Below are 24821 nucleotides of genomic sequence, written 5' to 3' on the forward strand. Positions count from 1 at the left end.
CGTGCTCCCGCTGTCACTGGCTGGGAAGGTACAGACAATGAAAATGACGGTTCTCCCGAGATTCCTGTGTGTTTCAGTGCCTCCCCATCTTTATTCCTCGGTCCTTTTTCAAACGGGTCAACAAGGTGATCTCGGGCTTTGTATGGGCGGGTAAGGCCCGCGAGTTAAAAAGGGGATGTTGGAGCGCAGCCGGGAGGAGGGCGGGCTGGCACTCCCGAACTTTAGTAATTATTACTGGGCGGCGAATATAGCCATGGGAACATAGGAAGTGGGTGGTGGGGGGGGGGGGGGGGGGGGGCAGTGTGGGAGCGAGTAGAGGCGGCATCTTGTCAGGGCAGTAGTTTGGGGGTGTTGGTAACGGCACCTCTTCCGTTCCCGCAGGCATGCTACTCCACCAGCCCCGTGGTGGTCGTGGCCCTGAGAGTCTGGGGGCAATGGAGGAGACATGTGGGAGCAGAGTGAGCATCGGTCTGGTCTCCAATTTGCAATAATCACCGGTTTGCCCCGGGGAGGTTAGATGGAGGGTTCCAGAGATGGCAGAGAGCTGGGATCGAGATGTGGAAGGGAAATTAATGAGTTGCCAATTCAGAAGCATGCTGGGAAATGCTTGATTATAGTTAACACTGCTTTTTAGCGCAAATAAGTAGGTCAGGTAACATAAACAAAATACTGCTGAAATATTCTGGTCTCTGCCTTATTATGAAAACACATTGTCCTCTGAAAGATAACAAAATGTGTACTCGAGTTGTTTTTAACCAAGGGCAAGAACATACGTCCTACGTATTTCAGCTTACGTACTTTCCAAGGTCTATTTAATATAAACATGGCAGTTTACTTCAAACTGTTATTTCAGACTATAACAAATATGCTTCCTTCAATCGAATCTCAGAGTGCGGTGCATTGGCTTTTGCAGCTAGAACACTCTCTCTCCGCAAATATATTTGTGTAAATAAATTTCCTTAAATCGAACCTCGGGGAATTTGTCTTTATTATGATTTCCACGACACAAGAGGGTGAGAGATATGTTTAGAGACTGGAGATTTCCCAGCTTGAGGGAACTGGAGTTGAAATTTGAATTGACGGGAGGGAATGAATTTGGGCACCTGCAGGCGCGGGACATCCTACGCAGGCAGGTCTCAATCTTCCCGCTCCTATCACCAAGGGGGATACAAGACACGGTAGTTTCCTGAGTGGGTGGGAGAAGGGAAGGTTTCGGCCATTTATAAGGAGCTTATGGGGTCAGAGGAAGCACAGACCAAGGAGCTGAAACACAAATGGGAAGAGGAGTTAGGAGGAGAGTTAGAGGATGGTCTCTGGGCGGATGCGTTGAGCAGAGTCAACGCGTCCACAACAGGTGCCAGGCTCAGCCTGATACAGTTCAAGGTCATTCACCGGGCTCACATGACAGTGGCCCGGGTGAGCAGGTTCTTTGGGGTGGAAGACAGGTGCGCAAGGTGTGCGGGAGGACCAGCGAACCATGTTCATATGTTCTGGGCATGTCCGAAGCTTAGGGATTCTGGCAGGGGTTTGCTGATGTTATGTCCAAGGTGTTGAAAACAAGGGTGGCGCCGAGTCCAGAGGTGGTGATTTTTGGGGTGTCGGAAGATCCGGGAGGAGTGAGAGGCAGGCGTTCTGGCCTTTGCCTCTCTGGTAGCCCAGAGACATATTATTAGCTTGGAGGGACTCAAAGCCCCTGAAGTCGGAGACCTGGCTTACTGATATGGCTAGCTTTCTCTGTCTCGAGAAAACCAAGTTCGGCTTGAGAGGGTTTAATGTTTGGGTTCACCCGGAGGTGGCAGACGTTCGTCGACTTCTTTAGGGAAAATTAACCGTCAGCAGAAGGGGGGGGGGGTGCTGTGGGGCTAGTTTAGTGTAGAGTAGGGGGTTAGAAAAGGTGGGACCTGTGAGAGAGGAAGACGGCTTTTGCAGTATGTTTATATTTGTATGTACACTGTTTCTTCTGTTACTGTTATAAAACCATAAATACCTCAATAAAATGTTTATTAAAAAAAACAACAAGACATGCACTTAGGGTATTAGTTAAGTTAATAATTCATCATTTTTGGACCTTCAGGATTGTGCTAACACACTTACCAAAACCAAATGCAAATCATTTTAATTAAAGTTACATTTAATTAAAATAATGAAATTAAGTTACAGGAAATAGTGAAGCTTAGGCCTAGGACTTTCAACTTACTTACACTTATTGACGAAACTTAAAAGAAAATTAAGTTGCAATAATGAAGGGGTGCTGCCATTCCGTAGAGCAGGGACTCACTTTAGGTACCTGGGGGTGCAGGTTGCTCGGGATTGGGGGGGCTCCTTAGGTGCAACATTTCTAGTTTCGTGGGGAGGGTGAAAGCTGATCTGGCAAGGTGGGATGGTCTCCCTCTGTCACTGGCGGGTCGGGTACAGGCGGTTAAAATGAATGTGTTGCCGCGATTCCTGTTTATTTTCTAATGCCTGCCGATTTTCCTGCCAAAGGCATTTTTTAGAGAGATTAAAGGGATGATTACCTCGTTCATATGGGGAGAGAAGGTGACCAGAATTATAAAGGTGCTACTACAGAGAGGAAGGCAGGCAGGGGGTCTGGGTCTTCCGAACTTGATGTATTATTACTGGGCGGCGAATGTGGAGAAGGTACGGAGCTGGGTCAGAGGGGTTGACTCCAAATGGGGTCAGAATGGAGGAGAGTTTGTGTAGGGAGTCGGGATTGAAGGCGCAAGCAACAACATCGCTCCCGACGGCCCCGGAGAGGTATTCGGAGTCCGGTAATATTAGCTTTGGAGAGAGTTTCGCCAGCACTGTGGGTTGGGGGCAGGGTCAAGGGAAATGCCGAATCGGGGGAATCATAGATTTGAGCCAGGGAAGTGGGATAGGAAATTTTCGGAGATGGGAGGAGAAAGTAATTAGGATACTAAACGATTTGTTTCTTGGGGGTCGATTTGCAGGATTGAAGGAGCTGGGAGCGAAATATGAGCTGGAGCAGGGGGAAATATTTAGATACATGCAGCTTCGAGACTTTGCCAGAAAGGAGATAAAGAGCTTCTTAGTAGAGCCGGCTTCCACATTGCTGAAGGAGGTGCTGATGTTAGGGTACTGGAGAAGAAGGTAATATCGGCGGTTTACGGGGTTACTTTGGAAGAGGAGAAGGCACCACTGGAAGGGATCAAGGCAAAATGGGAGGAAGAGTTGGGAGAGGGCATGGAGGAGGAGTTCTGGTGTAAGGTGCTCCGGAGGGTGAATGCCTCCACCTCGTGTGTGAGGTTGGGGCTGATACAGCTCAAGGTGGTGTACAGAGCACACCTCACAAGGGCGAGGATGAGCCGATTATTTGAGGGGGTAGAAGATGTGTGTGGACGTTGCGGGGAGGGGGCGCTTGGGCCCGCAAACCACGTTCATATGTTTTGATCCTGTCCAAAGCTGGAGGATTACTGGGAGGAGGTTTTTGGGGTAATCTAATGGAAACGGGTGCAGAGGCAGATGTTGTAGCAGTTGCCTCGTTTACCATCCAAAGGCGGATCCTGTTAGGGTGGAGATCAACCTCTCCACCCTCTGCTCTGGCGTGGCAGGGGAACCTGCTGGAATTCTTGACTCTTGAGAAGGTCAAATTTGAACTGAGGGGACGGATGGAGGGGTTCTACAATTCATGGACGTTATTCATTATGCACTTTCGAGAATTGAATTACATCGAACATTAGGGAGGGGTTGGAGGAGGGGGACTCTATGTTAATGGTGACTATGGGTGATTCCTGATTCCTTTTTGTCATTTGTTTAAGTTAACATGCGGGCCAATGTCTGGGGTTTGGTGGAGGATGGGATTGTTGTTATTGATATGGGGATTGACATTACACTCATTACATTGTTGTTTATTGTTGGGTGTAAATTTGGGAGAAAATCTGAAAATGGAGGAAATGTGAAAAAGGAGAATAAAAATATTACTTTTAAAAAGCTACAATAATGAACAATGGGCTGTAATTGAAAAAGGTATGTGAACCCTTCCCTCATCCAAGCTCCTTGTTCTTGAATATAACCTACTGCATTATCACATGCCCATTACTGTTTAATTCTAAACCTGGAGGTTGTACTTAGGTTTCAGTGTCTTCAACCACTTGGCAATTAATTCTTCTGTTAGCTCATCTTCCAGATGTAGGTATTGTCCATCCTTTGATATCAGCACCAACATGCTTGCACTTCCTCGGTATGGAATCTTCAGGATTATACAAGAATGGGTCTGATCGTGTGCTGTGAAAAATGTGCCCGCTTTGAACATCATCGGAACTTTGATCCTGGTATAAGCATTTACATAGAATGTCCCCATCGTGGTAGCATTTGGATCAAAGGGAGCGATCCATTTTCCTGAAGAAAAATAGGCAATCGTTGCTAATCTATAATTATTCATTATTTGCTTTCTCATTTTGCAGACAAACATAAGTATCTTTCTGCTAAGGGAGTATGAACAACTAGGAGCTAAACTAAAAAGCAGAACCAAAAAGGTAATAATCTCTGGATTACTACCTGAGCCACAAGCTAATTGGCACAAGGTCAATAAGTTTAAGGAGGTCAATGCGTGGCTCAAAGATTGGTGTGGGAAAAATGGGTTTGAATTGGCACCAGTACTGGGAAAGAGGGGACCTGTTTCGATGGGACGGTCTTCATCTGAATCATACTGGGGCCAGAGTCCTGGCGAATCGTGTAACCAGGGCAGTAGTTAAGGCTTTAAACTAAATAGTGTGTGTGTGTGGGGGGGGGGGGGGTTCAGTTGTATGGAGAATTGGAAAATCAAAGTCAAACTTAAAGGAGAAGGTAGAATTGCATGTTAATGATGAGGACTAGTTAAAGGAGCTGAGGACTTGGGAGAGGTTAGTAAAGTTTCCAGACCACGTAATAGAACAGAGAGTATAGAAGGTGGCAAGAATATAACCTCAGGCAGAACAATAAAGATGACAAGTAAGGGAAGGGAGGTGGTCAATGCAGGACTGAGGGTGTTGTACCTTAATGCGCGCAGTATATGGAACAAGGTAAATTAGCTGGTTGCGCGCATTGAAATTGGCGGATATGAAGTTGTGGGCATCACAGAGATGTGGCTGCAAGGGGATCAGGGCTGGGATCTAAATATACAAGGATATGTTTCTTATCGAAAGGACAGGGGGAGAGGGGGTGGGGTTGCATTCTTCGTAAGGAATGAAGTTAAATTGATAGCAAGAAGCGATATAGGATCAGAAGACATAGAAACTCTATGGATAGAGTTGAGGAATCGCAAAGGTAAAAAAACCTCGATGGGAGTTCTGTACAGACTCCCTAGCAGTAGTCAGGATGTAGGGCAGAAAATAAATCAGGAGATAGAAAAGGCATATAAGAAAGGCAATATTACAATAATCATGGAGGACTTCAATATACAGGTGGACTGGGAAATCAGGTTGGTAATGGATCCCAAGAAAATGAATTTGTGGAATGTCTAAGAGATGTTTTTTTGGAGCAGCTTGTGACAGAACCTCCTAGGGAACAGGCAATTCTGGATTTGGTGATGTGTGTTGAGGCAGATTTGATTAGGAACTTAAGGTGGAGGAACCCTTCGGGAGCAGTGACAACAATATGATAAAATTTACCCTGCAGTTTGAGAGGGAGAAGCTGGAATCAGATGTAACGGTATTACAATTAAATAAGGGCAACTACAAAGACACGAGGGGGAAGCTGGCCAGAGTTGATTGGAAAGGGAACCTAGCAGGGAGGACAGTGGAACATGCAATGGCAGGATTATTTGGGGGTTATTCGGGAGGCGCAACATAAAATCATCCCAAGAAAGAGGAAACATGCTAAGGGGAGGACAAGGCATCCATGGCTGACGAGGGAAGTCAAGGGCAGTATAAAAGAAAAAGAAAAAGCATACAAAGTGGCAACGCTTAGTGGGAAGCCAGAGGATTGGAAAACCTTTAAAAGCGAGCAGAAGACAACTAAAAAAGCAATTAGGGGAGAGAAGATGAAATATGAGTGTTAGCTAGCTAGTAATATAAAAGAAAATAGGAAGAGTTTTTTTCAATATAGAAAAGGTAAAAGAGAGGCAAAAATAGACACTTGACCACTGCAAAATGAGGCTGGAGAAGTAATAATGGGAAACAAAGAAATGGCTGAGGAACTGAATAGTTACTTTTGTCATGTGAGATTACCTTTAAGACATGGATGTTTAAGCAATGTACCTTTAAGAAAACAGTGATGTCAGAGAGTGGTGGAGCTGAGGTCAGGTCAGCCATTTTGCAGTTTAGTTTTGCAGTTTGAAAAGAGCTTGGGAGTGTCTGTGTTTGCAGTGAGCTGGATATCTGCCATGAAAGACTATCTCTGAATCATTTGGGTGATTTAAACTCATAATAGTAAAGCCTTTAACCTGATGTGATTCTGTTTAAATGTGTTAAGTCTCTCGGAAGTTTGAAGGAACATTTTGAGGAATTATTTACTGTTGCAATATTTTCTGATTTATCTTTGAAGTAAGGGGTATTAAGAGATCCAATGTTTATTTAAGATGTTGAGTTCATGGAATAAACATTGTTTTGTGTTTTAAAAACCCACGTGTCTATAATTGTAATTCCACACCTAGGGAACAAGCCATGTGCTAGGAAAAGCAACAAATCCATTAAAGGGAGAGGTAGGTTGAACTCCATGATACATTTTGGGGTTCTGAAAGTGCCTCGCCCATAACACTTTGTATCAGTCTTCACGGTGGAAGACACCAGTGGGATGCTAGAGCTCCAGGAGTACCAGGGGACAGAGATGAGTGTAGTGGCCATCACTAAGGAGAAGGTTCTGGGGAAACTGAAAGGTCTGAAGGTGGATAAATCACCTGGATCGGATGGACTACACCCCAGGATTCTGAAGGAGATAGCTGAGGAGATTGTGGAGGCATTGGTGGTGATCTTTCAGGAATCATTGGAGGCATTGTGTGTCCCAGAAGACTGGAAAGTAGCTAATGTAACACCACTGTTTAAGAAGGGAGTGAGGCAGAAGATGGAAAATTATAGGCCTGACTTCGGTCATTGGCAAGAATTTAGAGTCCATTATTAAAGATGAAGTCGCGGAGTACTTGGAAGTAGATGATAAAATAGGACAGAGTCAGCACGGCTTCGTCAAGGGGAGGGGGTCATGTCTGACAAATCTGTTCAAGTTCTTTGAGGAGGTAACAAGGCATTTAGATAAAGGAGAACCAGTGGACGTGATTTATTTAGATTTCCAGAAGGCCTTTGTCAAGGTGCCGCATAGGATACTGTTAAATAAGTTAAGAGCCCATGGTGTTAAGGGTAAGATCCTGGCATGGATAGAGGATTGGCTAACTGGCAGAAGGCAGAGAGTGGGGATAAAGGGGTCGTTTTCAGGAGTGACTAGTGGTGTGCCTCAGGGGTCAGTGCTGGGACCACAACTTTTCACAGTGTACATTAATGATCTGGAAGAAGGAACTGAAGGCACTGTTACTAAGTTTGCAGATGATACAAAGATATGTAGAGGGACAGGTAGTATTGAGGAAGCAAGGGGGCTACAGAAGGACTTGGACAGGCTCGGAGAGTGGGCAAAGAAGTGGCAGTTGGAATACAATGCGGAAAGGTGTGAGGTTATGCACTTTGGAAAGCGGAATGGAGGCATAGAGTATTTTCTAAATGGGGAAATGCTTAGGAAATCAGAGGCACAAAGGGACTTGGGAGTCCTTGTTCAAGATTCTCTTATGGTTACCGTGCAGGTTCAGTCGGCCGTTAGGAAGACAAATGCAATGTTAGTATTCATGACGACAGGGCTAGAATATAAGAGCTGTGAAGTACTTTTGAGGCTGTATAAGGCTCTGGTCAGACCCCATTTGGCGTATTGTGAACAGTTTTGGGCCCAGTAAGGATGTGCTGGCCTTGAAAAGGGTTCAGAGGAGGTTCACAAGAAGGATCCCTGGAATAAAGAGCTTGTCATATGAGGAACGATTGAGGACTCTGGGTCTGTACTCGTTGGAGTTTAGCAGGATGAGGGGGGGATCTTATTGAAACTTACAGGATACTGTGAGGCCTGGATAGAGTGGACGTGCAAAGCACCCCCCCCTCAGCCAGTCTCTCCCCTTTCTCCCAACCTTATGTCTGGAACAGTATTAAGCAGAGAAAGAAAAGCTGGCATTTATAAGGAGAAGAAGAAATCCAGAGTGTGGACAAAATTAAAAGAAAAGAAAACTAATAGTAAAAGAGCGGTAAAGAGGCTGGAGGAGTGCCTCCCGAAGGTGATAGGTGAAGATCAGACAGGGTTCGTGAGAGGGAGGCAGCTCTTTTCAAACGTTAGACGGGTATTGAATGTCGTTATGGCACCGGCAGAGGGGAAGGAAACAGAGGTGGTTGTGGCATTAGACGCTGAGAAGGCGTTTGACCGGGTAGAATGGCGGTACTTGATGGCAGTTCTGGAGCGGTTTGGGATTGTTAAAGCTACTATATAAGGAGCCAAGGGCGAGTGTCCTCACAAACAACATCAGCTCGAGATACTTTTCTCTCCACCGTGGGACTAGGCAGGGATGTCCTATGTTCCTCCTGCTGTTTACACTCGCGATTGAGCCGTTGGTCATCGCGTTAAGAAGTTCGGGGTAGGGAAAGGAATAGTGCGGGGGGGATAGAGCATAGGGTGTCCTTTCTGCCGATGACTTGCTGTTATATGTGTCGGAACCGAGTGTGTCGATAGGGGGAATATTGGAGCTGCTTCGAGTGTTTGGGTCTTTCTCTGGGTACAAGCTAAATCTAGACAAGAGTGAGTATTTTGTGGTGCTTCGGCTGGGGGGGGGGGGGGGGGGGGGCTGCCATTCCGTAGGGCAGGGACACACTTTAGGTACCTGGGGGTGCAGGTTGCCCGGGAGCGGGGGGGGGGGGCTCCGCAGGTACAACATTTCTAGTTTGGTGGGGAGAGTGAAAGCTGATCTGGCAAGGTGGGATGGTCTCCCTCTGTCACTGGCGGGTCGGGTACAGACGGTTAAAATGAATGTGTTGCTGCGATTTCTGTTTATTTTTCAATGCCTTCCGATTTTCCTGCCAAAGGCTTTCTTCAGAGAGTTTGAGAGAAGGATTACTTCCTTCATATGGGGAGGGAAGGTGGCCAGAGTTAGAAAGGTTCTGCTACAGAGGGGAAGGCAGGCAGGGGGTTTGAGTCTTCCGAACCTGATGTATTACTACTGGGCGGCGAATGTGGAGAAGGTGCGGTGCTGGGTCAGAGGGGTTGATTCCCAGTGGGTCAGAATGGAGGAGAGTTTGTGTAGGGGGTCGGGATTGAAAGCACTAGCAACAGCGCCGCTCCCGATGGCCCCGGGGAAATACTCAGGGAGTCCAGTAATAATAGCTTCATTGGGAATTTGGAGGCAGTTTCGCCAACATTTCGGGTTGGGGGCAGGGTCAAGGGAAATGCCGATTCATGGGAAACACAGATTTGAGCTAGGGAAGTGGGATGGAAATTTTCGGAAATAGGATGAGAAGGGGATTAAGACACTAAAAGATTTGTTTTTAGGGGTCGGTTTGCAGGATTGAAGGAGCTGGATGCGAAGTATGGGCTGGAGCGGGGGAAAATGTTTAGATACATGCAGGTTCGAGATTTTGCCAGAAAGGAGATACAGAGCTTCCCGGTGGAGCTGGCCTCCACATTGCTGGAGGAGGTGCTTACGACAGGGGGACTGGAGAAGGGGGTAGTGTTGGTGGTTTACGGAGCTATTTTGGAAGAAGAGAAGGCACCACTGGAAGGGATCAAAGCAAAGTGGGAGGAAGAGTTGGGAGAGGATATGGAGGAGGGGTTCTGGTGTGAGGTGCTCTGGAGAGTGAATGCCTCCACCTCGTGTGCGAGGTTGGGGCTGATACAGCTGAAGGTGGTATACAGAGCACACCTCACGAGGGCGAGGAGGAGTCGATTCTTTGAAGGAGTAGAAGATGTGTGTGAACGTTGCGGGGGGGCGTTAATCATGTTCATATGTTTTGGTCCTGTCCAAAGCTAGAGGATTACTGGAAGGAGGTTTTTAGGGTAATTTCTAAAGTGGTGCACGTGAAACTGGACCCGGGCCCCCGGGAGGCCATATTCGGCATGTTGGACCAGCCAGTGCTGGGAACGGGTGCGGAGGCAGATGTTGTAGCTTTCGCCTCGTTGATTGACCGAAGGCGGATCCTGATAGGTTGCAGAGCAACCTCTCCACCCTGTGCCCTGGCGTGGAGGGGGGACCTGTTGGAATTCTTGACTCTTGAGAAGGTTAATTTTGAACCGAAGGGTAGGATGGAGGGGTTCCACAATTCAGGGGCATTATTCATTATGCACTTTCAAGAACTGGGTCACATCAAACATTAGTTGGGGCGGCTGGGTGGGAGGGTTGGGGGGGGGAGGGGGGGGGGCTGTGTGTGTTAATGGCGACTATGGGTGATCCCTAATTCCTTTTTGTCATTTGTTGTGTGAACATGCGGGCTAATGTTTGGGGTTTGGTGGGAGGATGGGATCGTTGTTATTGATATGGGGATTGACATATTTGTTACTGATTATTGTTTATTGTTGGTGGGTGTAAATTTGGGAGAAAATGTGATAAAGGAGAATAAAAAATATTTTTTTTTAAAAAGAGCGGTAAAGAGGTTCGCAAGTCCATTAAAGACACATCAAGGTGATATTATATTGGCCTCCTATTCCTATTCCGTAAATGGATACTAGAAATCAGAGGAACAAAGGGATTGTGGTGGCCAAGTACACCAATCAGTAGAAGCTAATGTACAGGTACAAAAATAATCAAAAAGACGAATGGAATGTTAACTTTCAGTTTAAAGTGAGTGGAATATCAAGCAAAGCAGTTACGCTTCAGTTGTGCAGAAACTTGGTCCATCTACATCTGGAGTATTGTGTTCAGTTTTGGGCCCCGTACCATAGTAGGGTATATTAGCTTTAAAGAGGAACACTGCAATTTATCAAAATGATATTGAGGCTTAGTAGGTCAAGTTATGAGAACAAGCTGCCTAAAAATATCTATATTTTTACATTTAAAGTACCCAATTATTTCTTTCCAGTTAAAGGACAATTAAGTGTGGCCAGTCCACCTACCCTGCACATCTTTGGGTTCTGGGGGATGAGGCCCACGCAGACACGGGGAGAGTGTACAAACTCCTCACGGACAGTGACCCGGGGCCGGGATGGAACCCGGGTTCTTGGCGGCGTGAGGCAGCAGTACTAACCACTGTGCCACCGTGCCGCCCCCACATAAAAATAATTATATTCCTTTGAGTTTCAGAATCTTAGGAGTGATCTAACTGAGGCATTTATATCGATGAAGGGGTTTAATAGAGTTGTTACAGTGAAGCTATTTCCTCTGGTGAAGGAACCCAGAAAGAAAAAGAGGTATAATTATAACATGAGGACACAGGTGTTAATCTTTTTGCACAAAGGAATGAATGAATAATCTTTATTGTCACAAGTAGGCTTACATTAACACTGCAATGAAGTTACTGTGAAAAGCCCCTAGTCACCACATTCCGGCACCTCGTTGGGTACACGGAGGGAGAATACAGAATTCTTAGCTGGTACGGGAATTGAACCCACGCTACTGGCCTTGTTCTGCATCACAAACCAGCTGTCTAGTCTACTGAGCTAAACCAGCGGAATTGTGGAAAGGCTATGGACGCTCTGTCGATTGAAAGTTTCACACCTGAGACCCATCAATGTTTAGGTAAGGTTAACAAGAAATATGGATTAAAGGTAGGTAAATGGAGTTCAGGTACAGATTAGCCATGATCATCTTGCTTGAGAAACTGAATGGTCAACTGTTGTACTTAATTAGGGGACATCTACCATTCTAATAAGGCTTCATATGCCCCATCAAGCTCTAATTTGATCAAGGAAGCGACTCTAGTTTCAACTGATTCACACACTCCTCAGTCTTACCTTCTTCCAGCAATCAACAAGCTTTGTGTCATCTCGTTACCAGCACTTAATTTATTTAATCACCTATTCATTTCAGCCTTAGTAATGGCTTCACTTTGATCTCGGCTTCTCAATTCACAACAAAGAATGGCATGGTTGCTGTTTTATATTGGTATTTTGAATGAATTTCATGTACTCAATCAAAATCTTACCTTGGAATAAGATGTAATTGGTGAACATAAGTTTCATTTCACGATCTACAGTGTCAAGCAACTTGTTGATTTTTCCATTTGTTCTATTGCGGACATATCGATTAATAATATCTTTGGTATTGGCTGCTTCTTGAAAATTTACAGGAATAATGTCAGCATCATAAAAATTGGAAAGATTATCGATGAATGTTGGCTTCAAATCAATGTCATTCTGTACAAACAAGGAACTTCCCTGTGTGATAAGAAATTCTGTGTTTCTGGTAATATTACACTGGAGCCAGTGAAACAAAGTGTGCAGTAAATACTGATTGTCTGTGTCAACCATGTCTTTTATGTTGAGGCCTTGGAGTATGTCATCACGTGTGGCTCGCTTGGCACCAAGAGACACGATGGCTAAGGTTGTGGAGACGCTAATCGGTGAAAAGAACACATTATCTTCAAATAGGTTTGCTATTTTTCTATAGAGGTTAAAACCGAATTCACTATTCTTTTCTGTCAACGTATAGATTGTTTGCATATCAGGGGCCGGTTCTGATGGTGGAGGTAAAATTTCAACATCATGTTCTGAATCTGAACTGAAATTCCGAGGTTGCTGCAGCTTGCTGCCTTGCCGAGTTTCAGACTGGGATTGGAGCCTCTGTGCTATCGTGGTGAGCATAAATTCGCCACACATCAGAAGGATAAGAACTTCCACTTTCATTTTTTCTTGTCTTGGTGATCTCAGAATTACCTGCAAAGTGACATGCTAGATTGTAGATGAATATGAACGTAATATTTTCTACTAGCGGTAACATAACATACCATAGCAAACGGCATTTAACAAATGCAGCACAATCGTTCACTGAACTATTTTTCCATGTCTATTTTCCAGAGAAAAGAAAAAATATATAAAAGAACAAGTTGCACATCAAGATGGTCGACCTTCGATGTGATTGAAAGCTCAGTACAAAATATGGATTTGGGGATTTGCTTTACAAGGTGGAGGGTCTTACAGTGGAGGTATAAAGGGAGTTCTAAGGCTGCCAAAGACTTTGCCACCAGAAGGGGGAACTGAGTGGATGCACAAAAGCCCAGGGTAGGAATGGCAAAGGTTGTGGGAGGGGATATAAAGTCAGATAAGGTTGTAGAAATAGGGTGGCCAATCATGGAGATAATTTGAGAATGAGGATTTTAACAGTAGGCAATCAATATGGTCATTAGTTAGGCTAAGGGCAGCATGGTGGCACAGTGCTTCGCCCTGTTGCCTCACGGCACCGAGGTCCCAGGTTCGATCCCAGCTCTGGGTCACTGCCTGTGTGGCATTTGCACATTCTCCCCATGTTTGCGTGGGTTTCGCCCCCACAACCCAAAGATGTGCAGGGTAGGTGGATTGGCCCCACTAAATTGCCCCTTAATTGGAAAAAACAAATTGGGTACTCTAAATTTTTTTTAAAAATAGGATAAAGGGGAAGTGGGATTTACTGCCAGGCAAGATATGAGAGACTTAATTTTGGGCAAGTTGTTGAATGAGAATCGGTGGATTGGAGACCAGCAATTGGAGACAACCTTTCAGCAGCAGCAGAGTTGAGATAGAAGAATGAATGAGCATTGTTGCAGAGACACAAGTTGGGTAATGGGAAAGAAGGAGGATTTGACAATCACCTGCTTAGAATTAGAAAACGATATCTTGGGGGTGAGCCAAATGAAAACCTGATTTTCATTTGCAGATTAAACTGAGTGAAAACTGATGCAGAAATTCAGCCTAATGGGGAAAAAGGGCGTGTAAATCAATATTTAAATATTTAGCATTTTAATTGACTCAGAACTTAATTTGGAATGGTAAATGATATAATTGCCAGACTGCAACATTGATCACAGAATCACACAATGTTTACAGTGCAGAAGGAGGCCATTTGGCCCATCGAGTCTGCACCACCTCTCCGAATGAGAAACCTACCTCGTGCCATTTTCCTGCTTTCTCCCCTGCACACTCTTCCTTCTCAAATAACTGTCTGATTCCTTTTTGAATGTTCAATTGAATCTGCCTCGCACCACACTCAGGCGGTGTATTCTAGGCCCTAAACATGCATTACGTGAAAACTTTTTCTCTCGTATCACTTTTTTGCTTCTTTTGCCAATTACTTCAAATCTGTCTCCTCTCGTTCTCGATCCTTTCATAAGTGGGAACAGTTTCTCCCTATCTACTCTGTCCAGAGCCCTCATGTTTTTTCATCTATGCTGATGATATCTACTGTGTCTCTCAGGCTCATTTTCTAAACTAGAGGCAACACTAAACAATGATGTTGCAAACCTGGTCAACTCCTGTAAGACATAGTCTTCAGCCCACCAACAACAAAACAGCCTCAAGTATATTCCACCTCCAAAATGACAGCATCAAGAGGGAAATCAACATCTCCTTGAATGGCAAGGGACTGAATCACACACAACATCCTATTTATCTTGGTCTTGTGCTTGACCAAGTACTGGCATACATAGATCATAGAATTTACAGTGCAGAAGGCGGCCATTCAGCCGATCGAGTCAGCACTGGCCCTTGGAAAGAGCACCCTACCCAAGCCTACACCACCCTATCCCTGTAACATAGTAACCCCACCCAACATTTTTTGGACACAAAGGGCAATTTAGCATGGGCAATCCACCTAACCTGCACATCTTTGGACTGTGGGAGGAAACCGGAGCACCCGGAGGAAACCCACGCACACACGGGGAGAACGAGCAGACTCTGCACAGACAGTGACCCAAGCCGGGAATCGAACCTGGGACCCTGGAGCTGTGAAGCAACTGTGCTATCCACTGTGCTCCGTGCTGCCCCAAAAGACATCTGAACAAGACAGCAGCAAAGATCAAAATGTGAAACAACCTCTCGGTAAACTTCATGGGATGCAGGTGCTCAAACCTTAAGACCTTCAGCTCTTGCCACCTTCTATCGACTGAAGAGTACTGTGCACCAGTATGGTAGAACACATCCCACACCAGTCTCATAGGTACCAGTTCAACACAACAATGTGTATCATTTTGGGTACCCTCCGATTAACTCCCCTGGCTCCCAATCCTGAGCAACATCCTGCTCCTTCACATGAAGAGGGAAATTGCAACAAGAAAGCAACCCAAGCCTACCGCTACACAAGGACCTTCCCAATCCTCATAACTGCTTGCCTCTCCTCAAGCCAGCCTGTATGGCTACGGCACCGTGCCAAGGAATAACTACAGAGGCCCTGTGGCAGCAGGAATGGAGCTAACACACTACCATTAAAATCCAATACCTCATCACAGACCCCCACAGCCCACCCACCTGGCTTCAATCTGCCACACCAACATTGGACACTCCTCAACCATTTCAGCACTGGCCAAGGCCATTGTGCAACAAATTGGCACAAGTGGGGCCTTGCAGGAAACCCAGACTGCAACTGAGGTTCATCCCAATCAATGACTCACATCATTAAAGACAATACTCAGTGGAGGACTCGGAGAGTTCCATTTAACCACTCTGGGTGCTATTGTCTGGCTTACTGATTACTGCACATGCTAAAACAAAAAGGGTTTTAAGTACTTTCACTGCCTCCTTTTATATTAGCCACCAGTTTTTTTTTATACTCCCTCGCTGCATCTCTTATCCCCTCCCCTCTAACCTTCTATATTTGGCTTGGTTCTCATTTGCATTTTCTACCTGGGCGACACGGTGGCGCAGTGGTTAGCGCTGGTGCCTCAAGGCGCTGAGGACCCGGGTTCGATCCCGGGCCACTGTCTATATGGAGTTTGCACATTCTTCCCATGTTTGCGGGGGTCTCACCCCGACAACCTAAAGATGTGCAGAGTAGGTGGATTGGCCGCCATGCTAAATTGCCCCTAAACTGGAAAAAAATAATTGGGTTCTTTAAATTGTATTTTCTACCTGACATCTTCCATAAGCATATATTTTTATCCTTATCTTAATTTTGATTTCTTTTGTCATCCATGGAGCCTTAGATTTGTTTGCCCTATCTTTCCCTTTCTGGGGAACATACATTGACTGTGCTTGACCTATATCTTCTTTGAAGGTAGCCCGCTGATCTGACCATTTTACTGCCAACCTTTGACTCCATAGAACATAGAACATTACAGCACAGTACAGGCCCTGCGGCCCTCGATGTTTTTATTGGCCTAGATTTGTTCCCACCCTATTGAAGTTGACTTTCCCCCAGTTAATTATTTTGACTCTGGATTGTTTCCTATCCCATTCCATAACCAACCTAAACTTTGATACAATGATCACTATCTCCTAAATCTTCCCATCAACATTTGATCCATTTGACCCACCTCATTCCCAAGAATCAGGTCCAGCTGTGCCTCCTTTTTCATTGGACTGGAAACATACAGCTGTCTGAACAAATTCTAGGGATTCTTGGCACTCCCCACTTTTACGCTGTCGCTATCCCAGTCACTGGGCAAAATCTTTCATCCTGGAGACAAAATGCAGTGGCAGGTGGGAAAGTTGGAGTGATTCCCACTGGACACTGGTCGGATTTACCCGCCTGGGTTTCAATTACTTAATTATGCCTCAACGAAGAGCTTGTGGAATCTGTGGTAGGGTGGGAAGGACTTCATCTGTCCTCGCTGTTACCTCATGGGGCCAAAGGTCCTGGTGCGACACTGCACAAACATTCATTAGCTGCAGGTCATATATAGTGTAACATTCTGTTTTACCATGGCAGCCAAACCCTCAGCTCCTCCAGGGTTCAGTTTGGCCTCCTTGGGGATTCTCATTGGGCTTGTCCAGGAAAGGCAGGAGGCCCTTTTTCCGAGAGATGAGAGCAGGAGGCCCTCCCACCCGACCACGCCGGCATGGCAGGAGGTCACCAGGGAGGTCAGAGTCCATGTCCAGTAGAGTAGGACCATTCTGCAGTGCCGCAAGCACATTAATTATCTGGTGCACTCCACCAGGTTAAGCGAAACTTCTACTCACTACAAACTCATGCTCTCATAAGGGCATCTGAGTTAGAGTCCACAGGGATGTCAACACACTAGCAGTAGATGGGATATCAGTACTGAATGTCTGCCAGCCACTTTAAGCTCACCATCTCATGTAAGATTCTGCGCAAACGGAATCTTAATCCCTTACTGAGGTGGTTCAGCAGACACAACAGGTATGACATACATGCTTCTGAACTGCTCTTTCCTCCACAGAATTCACACTCAATCCATCGGCCTTCATCCTTCATGTGGAACAAGATCGGCCATAACCGACAGGAGAGATCGAAGCCCGGAGGTATCCCTGAGCTGAGGGCACTCTTCTCACACGAGGAGCAAGTGGCAAAGCTCACTGGTGAAGACAGAGATCGCTCCCCCCAACCAGCCACTGAGGGTCCATCCAGTTTACATCGACAGTAATGTTGGAGCCTGCCTCGTCAACAAGCAATTATTTCTCTATCCCAGCAATCAACAAGTGAAAGTGGAGGCAGACTACCAGCAGGCTCCTCAGATCCAGCCTCCAGAGCACCTTCGATGAGGTGGCTAGGTGAAAGAGGGATGGGGCACCTCCCTCTAGGTGCTCATTTGTCGCAAAGAGGGTCCCTGGGGCACCCAGAGGGAGGAGGAGCACCTCCCCTCTGCCTGTGACTCCATAAACTCCAGCAGGTGAGGACAAGGAGGGTGCACCTTTCCCAGAGCAGGCCTGTGCCCTCCAGGCCTCGGGCCACCAGAGGATGCCCGGCAATGTCATCTCAGACAACAGGACATAGCAGTCAGACGGATGCTGCGGATCTTGGAGCTACACTTAGCCGTAGCGGTATAGTTAGAAAAATTAAGACGTTTTGAATGTGCAATGCTGGCATGGATGTTCTTTCACTGTACAAGTCTTCACTTTGCATTTATCTCTCTCCAAGTCTCGGGTATTGAATAGCTAATCATCGTGATACATTACTTCAGAACTGTGAGTATTAGAGAAAAGTAGTATTCATTGTTGAGCACCATAGCCTTTCATTCCTCCCTGCCGTGTGTTTTTGGCTGGAATTCTCCAGCTGTTGGGATTCACTGGGCGCGATTCTCCACTCCCGTGCCGGTTGGGAGAATTGCCTGGGCCGCCAAAATTTCCCTGGACGCCAGTCCGACGCCCTCCCGCGATTCTCCCAAGCGGCGGTAACGGCCCGGTCGTGTTTCGCAGGCCGGAGAATCGCCGGAGACACCCAAAATGGCGATTCTCCGGCACCTCGCTATTCTCAGACCCGGATGGGCCAAGCGGCCAGGCCAAAACGGCGGGTTCCCCCCGGCGCCGTCCACACCTGGTCGCTGCCATCGTGAACGGTGCGTGAACACTAGGGGGGTGGTCTGCGGGGTGGCGAGGGGGGATCCTGCACTGGGGGGTACCTCAAATGTGGTACATTACCTCTGAAGGAGGACCACCTTCCTTCCGCGGCCCCGCAAGATCCGTCAGACATCTTCTTGTGGGGCGGACTTAGAGAGGACGGCAACCACTCATCCGCATGCGCGGATGACGCTGTTATGCGGCGCCGGCCACGTCATCTATGCGGCGGCGCCTTTACACGGGCGACAAGGCCTGGTGCGTGTAGATGACACGGCCCCGATCCTGGCCCATTGTCGGGGCCTGAATTGGTCGGGATCGGGGCCGTTTCGCGCCGTCGTGAACCTCGACGGCGTTCACGACGGCGCGGCCACTTCGGCGCGGGAGTGGAGAATCCCGCCCACTGTTCCTGCCGCCAATGCACCCCTGCCAGTGAGTTTCTCGGCGGCGTGGGGTGACTTTAATGGGAAATCCCATTGACAAGCGGCAAGATCAGAGAATCCAGCCGCCAGCGAATGGCACGCCGCCAAGAAACACGGCTGGGGGACCGGGGAATCCAGCCCTTTGACCCTGCGTTTAAGGCTGGACGTTATTCCTGTATTAGTTCCTACTCACCCTGTGCATGACGCTGAATGAGTGACATACGTTCCACTAGGTGAGATTTGAAATGCCTGTTGGAGAGGAATGAGTGTGTGCTGTCAGAAGTGTGTGCTCATCCTGATGAAGCTGTCTACTTTCGTGTGAGGATCTTACTTTGCTCCTAAATGGCTGGCTCTGTGAAGGCATAGAATGTTAAATCGATATGCATGATTGTGCACTCATTTGCTCAGGGTAGACAGACAGGATTGATCTTTGTGAGATGGACGTCAAGGACTGTAATGGTATGAAAGCGATGCCTTCACATATCGGAATGCTCAGGAGTATCAACAAAGGGAATAAGTTATCACTGAAGCCGTGTAAATACTGGCTGGGCCATGTCTCACCCAAATGTCAAGGCAGTGCAGAACGTTAATTTGGCAGGGTTCTGACAAATGCAGGGTGATGGGTGTTTGTCAGTAATCAAACACTGGTCCTGCTGAGCCTCGCTTTGTGAGGACAATGCTGACATAGCTCACAGCTTTGGGTGCACACTGACGTGTTACTGAATCATATGTCCTGATGACATTTTGGGACTCGGTATCAAGATAAGGCCTCTGCATTATTAATGCATGAGAGATGGTTTTTGGCGCTGTCTAGATGTAGCTTCCTCTTGCGACACTTGCGTTCTAACCATTGACAAATGTTCTCCATTTTCGAGTCGTCTTGCTAAGCTGCTGTCACACTGGCACGAGCGTGTCCATGTGTGTGATGGTGTTTCAGTCGCTCGAAGGATTCCACGGACACTGGCTTGTTGCTGCCACGGTTGAAAGAACTGCACTATGTGTAGTTGCTTAAGGATGCGCGCTAGTGGAGTGCGAGTCACATCCCACAGCGGCCACATGTTCCCTCGACTACTACACCTTCCAAGGATGACCCCATTATTAGGGTTGATCTGTGATCTTCCTCTGTGATCACTGAGATTGCTTACCTTCCATGACATGTTGAAGATGGCAGTTCAGGTTTGTCATTCCCCTGCTTCGAAGCATGAAGAGAGCTTTGATCATGAATGTTTGACTTTACTTTATTCCTCATGAAATCTTGTAGCTTTAAGGTTGTCTGCGTGTTGTGCTTTTGCAATGGCACCCTCATGAGGCTGGCCTAAATCTTTGCCCTCTTCAGATTCATCCCCTTCCAGGTCCTCGTTGTCCGAGGAAATGTTCTGCTCCTCCATGTCTCCCTTTGGCAGCACAGTCCCCCTTTGCAATTCCAGGTTGTTCAGGATGCAGCGAACAACAATGATGTGGGACACTCTCTGCGGTGAGTATTGGAGAGTCCCACACCACCGTCCAAGCATCTGAAATGCATCTTGACCAATTGTCTGCTTTATCGACAGCATTGTGGCTGAATGTGCAGCATTGGCCATGTCTGTGGACTTCTCTTATCTCCAAGGAGTCGGGCATCTAAGCGCTGAGCTCCCTTAAAATTTCTCTGGCGCCATTAGTGACTCAAAATATGTGAGTCATGTGAGCTCTCTGGGTAGCTAGCACAAACATGCTGGATCTGCTTTCTGTGATCACAAATGACCTGGATATTGAGAGAGTGAAGTTCTTTTCCATGAATTGATCTCACAGGCTGTCGCCAGGGAGCTCTCCTGGTCACCCATGTGCCATCAATGGCACTTTGCATTGCAGAAAGCCTGAGATCACAGCAATTCCCACAGCTCTGGCAGCTTGGCTTGCTTCATCCATGGTGAACTGCACACAATAGTGAGATTTACTGAAAAGGGCATCCGGTACCTCCCTTAAGCGTTTGTGTGTCGCCGATTGTGAGATTTTGCAAAGGGTCCCAGGGGTGCTCTGGAAGTATCCGAAGGCAAAAACGTTCAGTCTGCCAGTGACCTTGAGAGCAATCAGCATAGGGTGCCCTCCAAGCCCATTCGGTGTCAGTTCCTTATGGAGAATGTGGCAAATATGAGCTATCACATCCCCAGATTGCTGTGGATCTGGAGTCCCATGTAGGGCAGACCAGGTAAGGATGGCAGATTTCCTTCCCTAAAGGACATTGGTGAACCAGACAATCGACACTGGTTTCATGGGTCACCTTTAGACGTTTAATTCCAGATTTTCATTGCATTCAAATTTCACTATCTGCAGTGGCAGGATTTGAACCCAGGTCCCCAGAGCATTACTCTGGGTCTCTGGTTTACTGGTCCAGTGACAATACCACAACACCACCACCTCCCCTATCGACCATAATTTATGAGTCTTCATAATTATGAATTAACACTTTTTAACATCTGCTATCCAAAAACATTAAAATTTAAGGGCTACTTTGCACTATATGAGTACTTTGTCGATATGGTTTAACATAAATATGTTATACATGGTACCGTGATCAATTGTGGATCAAATAAAATTAATGACGAATATTAGAAAGTAAATCAGCGTCCGTAAAGCACAAAGATCTCATTGTATCCAACTGTTAACCCATCGAATCACCTCTCGAATGGAGCAAGCCTTTGCCTTAGGGGCAACATTTCCACTTCTGAGGCAAACGGTGCAGGATTCAAATCCCGTTCGAGGTGGTGTCGGTGAGTGGAGAGCTGAGGTCTGGCTTGAAATTTGGGGTTGTCATCAGCGTCAATGGGTGTGGGTGTAGATGCCCCCTACCCCTCCCCCTCATCCTATGGGTTGCAGGAGCTCATAAAGTCTGCCCGCCACTTAGGACTAATCACCTCACCAACTGATATAAAGAGCTGGAGGCTATGGAGGGACCCTTTATATCGCGGAGAAATCCTTCACTATTTCACACTATTCTCCGAGTGAGGAGTGTGGAGACACCGAGACAACAGCAGCTTATTTGAAGCGACGAGCAACGATACAGCTTACTTTAGTTGCAGTAGTTCACTTTTTATTTACTAGTTTGCTGGCCCTGTTTCCAGCACAGGACTGCTCACACAGATCGCAAGCTATGAGTTTAATTTTAATTTTTATCAAACCAGTTATAATTTGATATGATATGAAGTTACATTATATTATTTGATTAATATAATAGATAAATATCAATTAATTAATAACAAAACATAAAGTAAAAACAATAGAGAAGAGACGCAACAGTTAAACTATTGCTGTATCAAATCTTACCGTTCACATTTCTTGCTTGCGCTGAAAGCAAACGTTTTTTTTTTACTGATACATGTCTTGCAACATCGTTCTGATTGGTATGTTGTTGTGGAGGAAAGCCAATTGAGTAAGCAAGTTAGAAACCATTTTTTTGCTCGTTAACCATTAATAATAAGTACATATTACCCAACACGCAGAGCTAATCCAGTCCTTGAAGCTTGAACAGCGAGCCTCGCTCTAAAATATTTTCAGCTTTATTTTCATCTGCCCCATAAAACATGAAGTAAATGTTGTAGGTGATTAGGAAAATTGAAGAAGTGCGATGCGCTAATCTTTCCCTATTCCCTCTTTTCGGAAACCAAGAAGCAACTGTCCCTTCAGTCCACAATATAGAATTCTCTCCTTACCGCCTCTTGGACCAAAGTTTTGATCACATCTCCTTTGTTTGATTATACATGAGTGAAGCACCTTGGACGGCACAGTGGTTAGCACTGCTGCCTCAGCGTCAGAGACCTGGGTTCAGTTCCGGCCTTGGGTGACTGTGTGGGGTTTGCACGTTCTACCCGTGTCTGCGTGGTTTTTTTTTAAGGTGAAACGTTTTATATGCCGAGTGCTCCAGTTTCCTCCCACAGTCCAAAGATGTGCAGGTTAGGTGGGGATGGGGTGGGGGAGTGGGCCTAAGCAGTATGCTCTTTAAGAGGGTTGGTGCAGACTCGATGGGCCGAATGGACTCCTCTGTACTATAGAGTATCTATGGATGTCTTTCTATGTTCCAGTTCAACCATTGTCATTGTTATCATTGCTGCATAGGTATAAAACTGCAAATGTTGAAAATTCACAGCAGTTCGTTAGTGGCCATCATCAACCGTCATCCCCAATTCAATTCTAACCAAACAAAAGGCACTGTGAGGTGGACAAGCAAAGTAAGATTCTTATTTTTATATCTTTCTTAAGTGTACAAGGGCAGAGATGGCAGTGATATGCTCCTCCTGCCAGATGTGGACGATCAGAGAGCTTTCTAGCATCCCAGACGACCATATCTGCGGGAAGTGTGATCAGCTGCATCTCCTCACAGACAGCGTAGTTCAGTGGAGCAGCAGCTGGACACATTGCGGAGCATACAGGACAGAGTGTGATAGACACTAGCTTCAGGGAGGTGGTCACACCACTAGTTCAGACAGGTAGATGGGTGACCGCCAGGAGAGGCAGACAGGTAAGGAGCCTCCTGTGGCTAGTCCCCTCTCAAACAGGCATACCGTTTTGGATACTGATTGGGGGGGATAGCCTCTTAGGGGAAGATACCAGCAGCAACCAGGCCTGTGGCACCAGAACTGTTCTGCTGTAGTGCAGGGTCGGGCTATGTCCAAGCGAATGATAGTGGTGGGAGACTTGATAGCCAGGGGCACAGACCAGCGTTTTGGTGGCCGGAAACAGGACTCTAGGATCTTACCTCCTTGGTGCCAGGGTTCTGGATGGTTCTAAATAGCTACAGGGCATCCCGAAACAGGAGGGTAAACAGACAGATGTCATTGTCCACATTGGTACTAATGACATAGGCGGGAAGAGGTCCTGCAAAGACAATTCAGCGAGTTAGGTCGGAAGCTAAAAAGCAGGACCTCTAGATAGTAATCGCAGGATTACTTCCCATGCCACTTACTAGTGAGGCTTAGAACAGGGAGATGAAAATGTGGCTAAAGAGTTGGTGTAGGAGGGAGAGCTTTAGATATATGAATCACTGGGATGTCTTCTGGGGAAGTTGAGACCTGTACAAGAAGGATGGGTTGCACCTGAGCTGGAGGGACACCAATATCCTGGGCGGGAGGTTTGCTAGTGCTGTTTGGGAGGATTTAAACTAATATGACAGGGGTGTGGGAACCAGAACAGCAGGCCAGTAAGTGACTGGGGAAATAGGTGAGACTGAGATAAACATAGCGCAGAGTAAGAGCAGGCAGAGGGAAGGACTGTAGGTCTGGAGTGCATTTGCTTCAATGCAAGATGTATAACAGGTAAGACAGATGAACTGAGAGTCTGGATTACTACATGGAGCTATGATGTAATTGCAACTACGGAGACATGGTTAAAAGAGGGACAGGACTATATTAACATTCCAGGATATTGTTGTTTTAGATGGGACAGCTTTGGAAACAAAAGAGGTGGGGGAGTTTCATTGCTGATTAGAGAGCAGATCACAGTGTCTTGAGGGAGGACACATTGGAGGGATCTTGTAGCGAGGCATTATGGGTGGAGCTCAGGAATAAGAAGGGTGAATCACAATGTTGGGAGTGTACTATAGACCTCCCAACAACCCACAGCAAACAGAGGAACAGTTGTGTCGTCAGATACTGAAAAGGTGTGAAAAAAGCAGGGTAGTTGTGATGGGTGACTTTAACTTCCCCCGTATTGACTGGGAATCCCTTACAGCCAGGGGCTCAGATGGAGAGCAATTTGTTACATGTGTCCAGGAGGGCTTTTTGATACAGTATGTTGCCAATCCAACCAGGAAGGGGCCATACTAGACTTGGTATTGGGGAATGAGCTAGGCCAGGTGATTGATGTTTCAGTGGGGGAGCATTTTGGGCTTAGTGACCATAATTTCATAAGATTTTGGATAGTCATGGATAAGGTCAAGAGTGGCCTGCGGGTGAGGGTGCTTAATTAGGTGAGGGCCAATTACATCCAAGTTAGACAGGAACTGGGGAATGTAGATTGGGAGCGGCTATTTGAGGGCAAATCCACGTCTGACATGTGGGAGGTTTT

The 24821-nt window shown here is 46.5% G+C and overlaps 1 protein-coding gene across 4 annotated transcripts in view; it reads right to left on the reverse strand.

Moving 5' to 3' along the window:
* The window catches only part of LOC140404325 (protein Z-dependent protease inhibitor-like), a 31318-nt gene extending 8727 nt beyond the window's left edge, over nucleotides 1–22591 (reverse strand). The window contains exons 1-3 of one of the 4 annotated variants that reach the window (XM_072492716.1): nucleotides 22472–22591; nucleotides 12087–12816; nucleotides 4089–4359 (exon numbers count right to left, since the gene is read on the reverse strand). In XM_072492716.1, the coding sequence (XP_072348817.1) occupies nucleotides 4089–4359; nucleotides 12087–12786 (971 nt within the window). In that variant the 5' untranslated portion in view covers nucleotides 12787–12816; nucleotides 22472–22591. Of the gene's footprint in view, nucleotides 1–4088; nucleotides 4360–12086; nucleotides 12817–13727; nucleotides 13747–21440; nucleotides 21460–22085; nucleotides 22256–22471 lie in introns of those variants that run through there. The other 3 variants (XM_072492707.1, XM_072492733.1, XM_072492724.1) reach the window with 3 other exon arrangements.
* Between the last annotated feature and the right edge of the window lie 2230 nt (nucleotides 22592–24821).

Source organism: Scyliorhinus torazame, chromosome 2, assembly GCF_047496885.1.
Source record: "Scyliorhinus torazame isolate Kashiwa2021f chromosome 2, sScyTor2.1, whole genome shotgun sequence".
Taxonomy (NCBI): domain Eukaryota; kingdom Metazoa; phylum Chordata; class Chondrichthyes; order Carcharhiniformes; family Scyliorhinidae; genus Scyliorhinus; species Scyliorhinus torazame.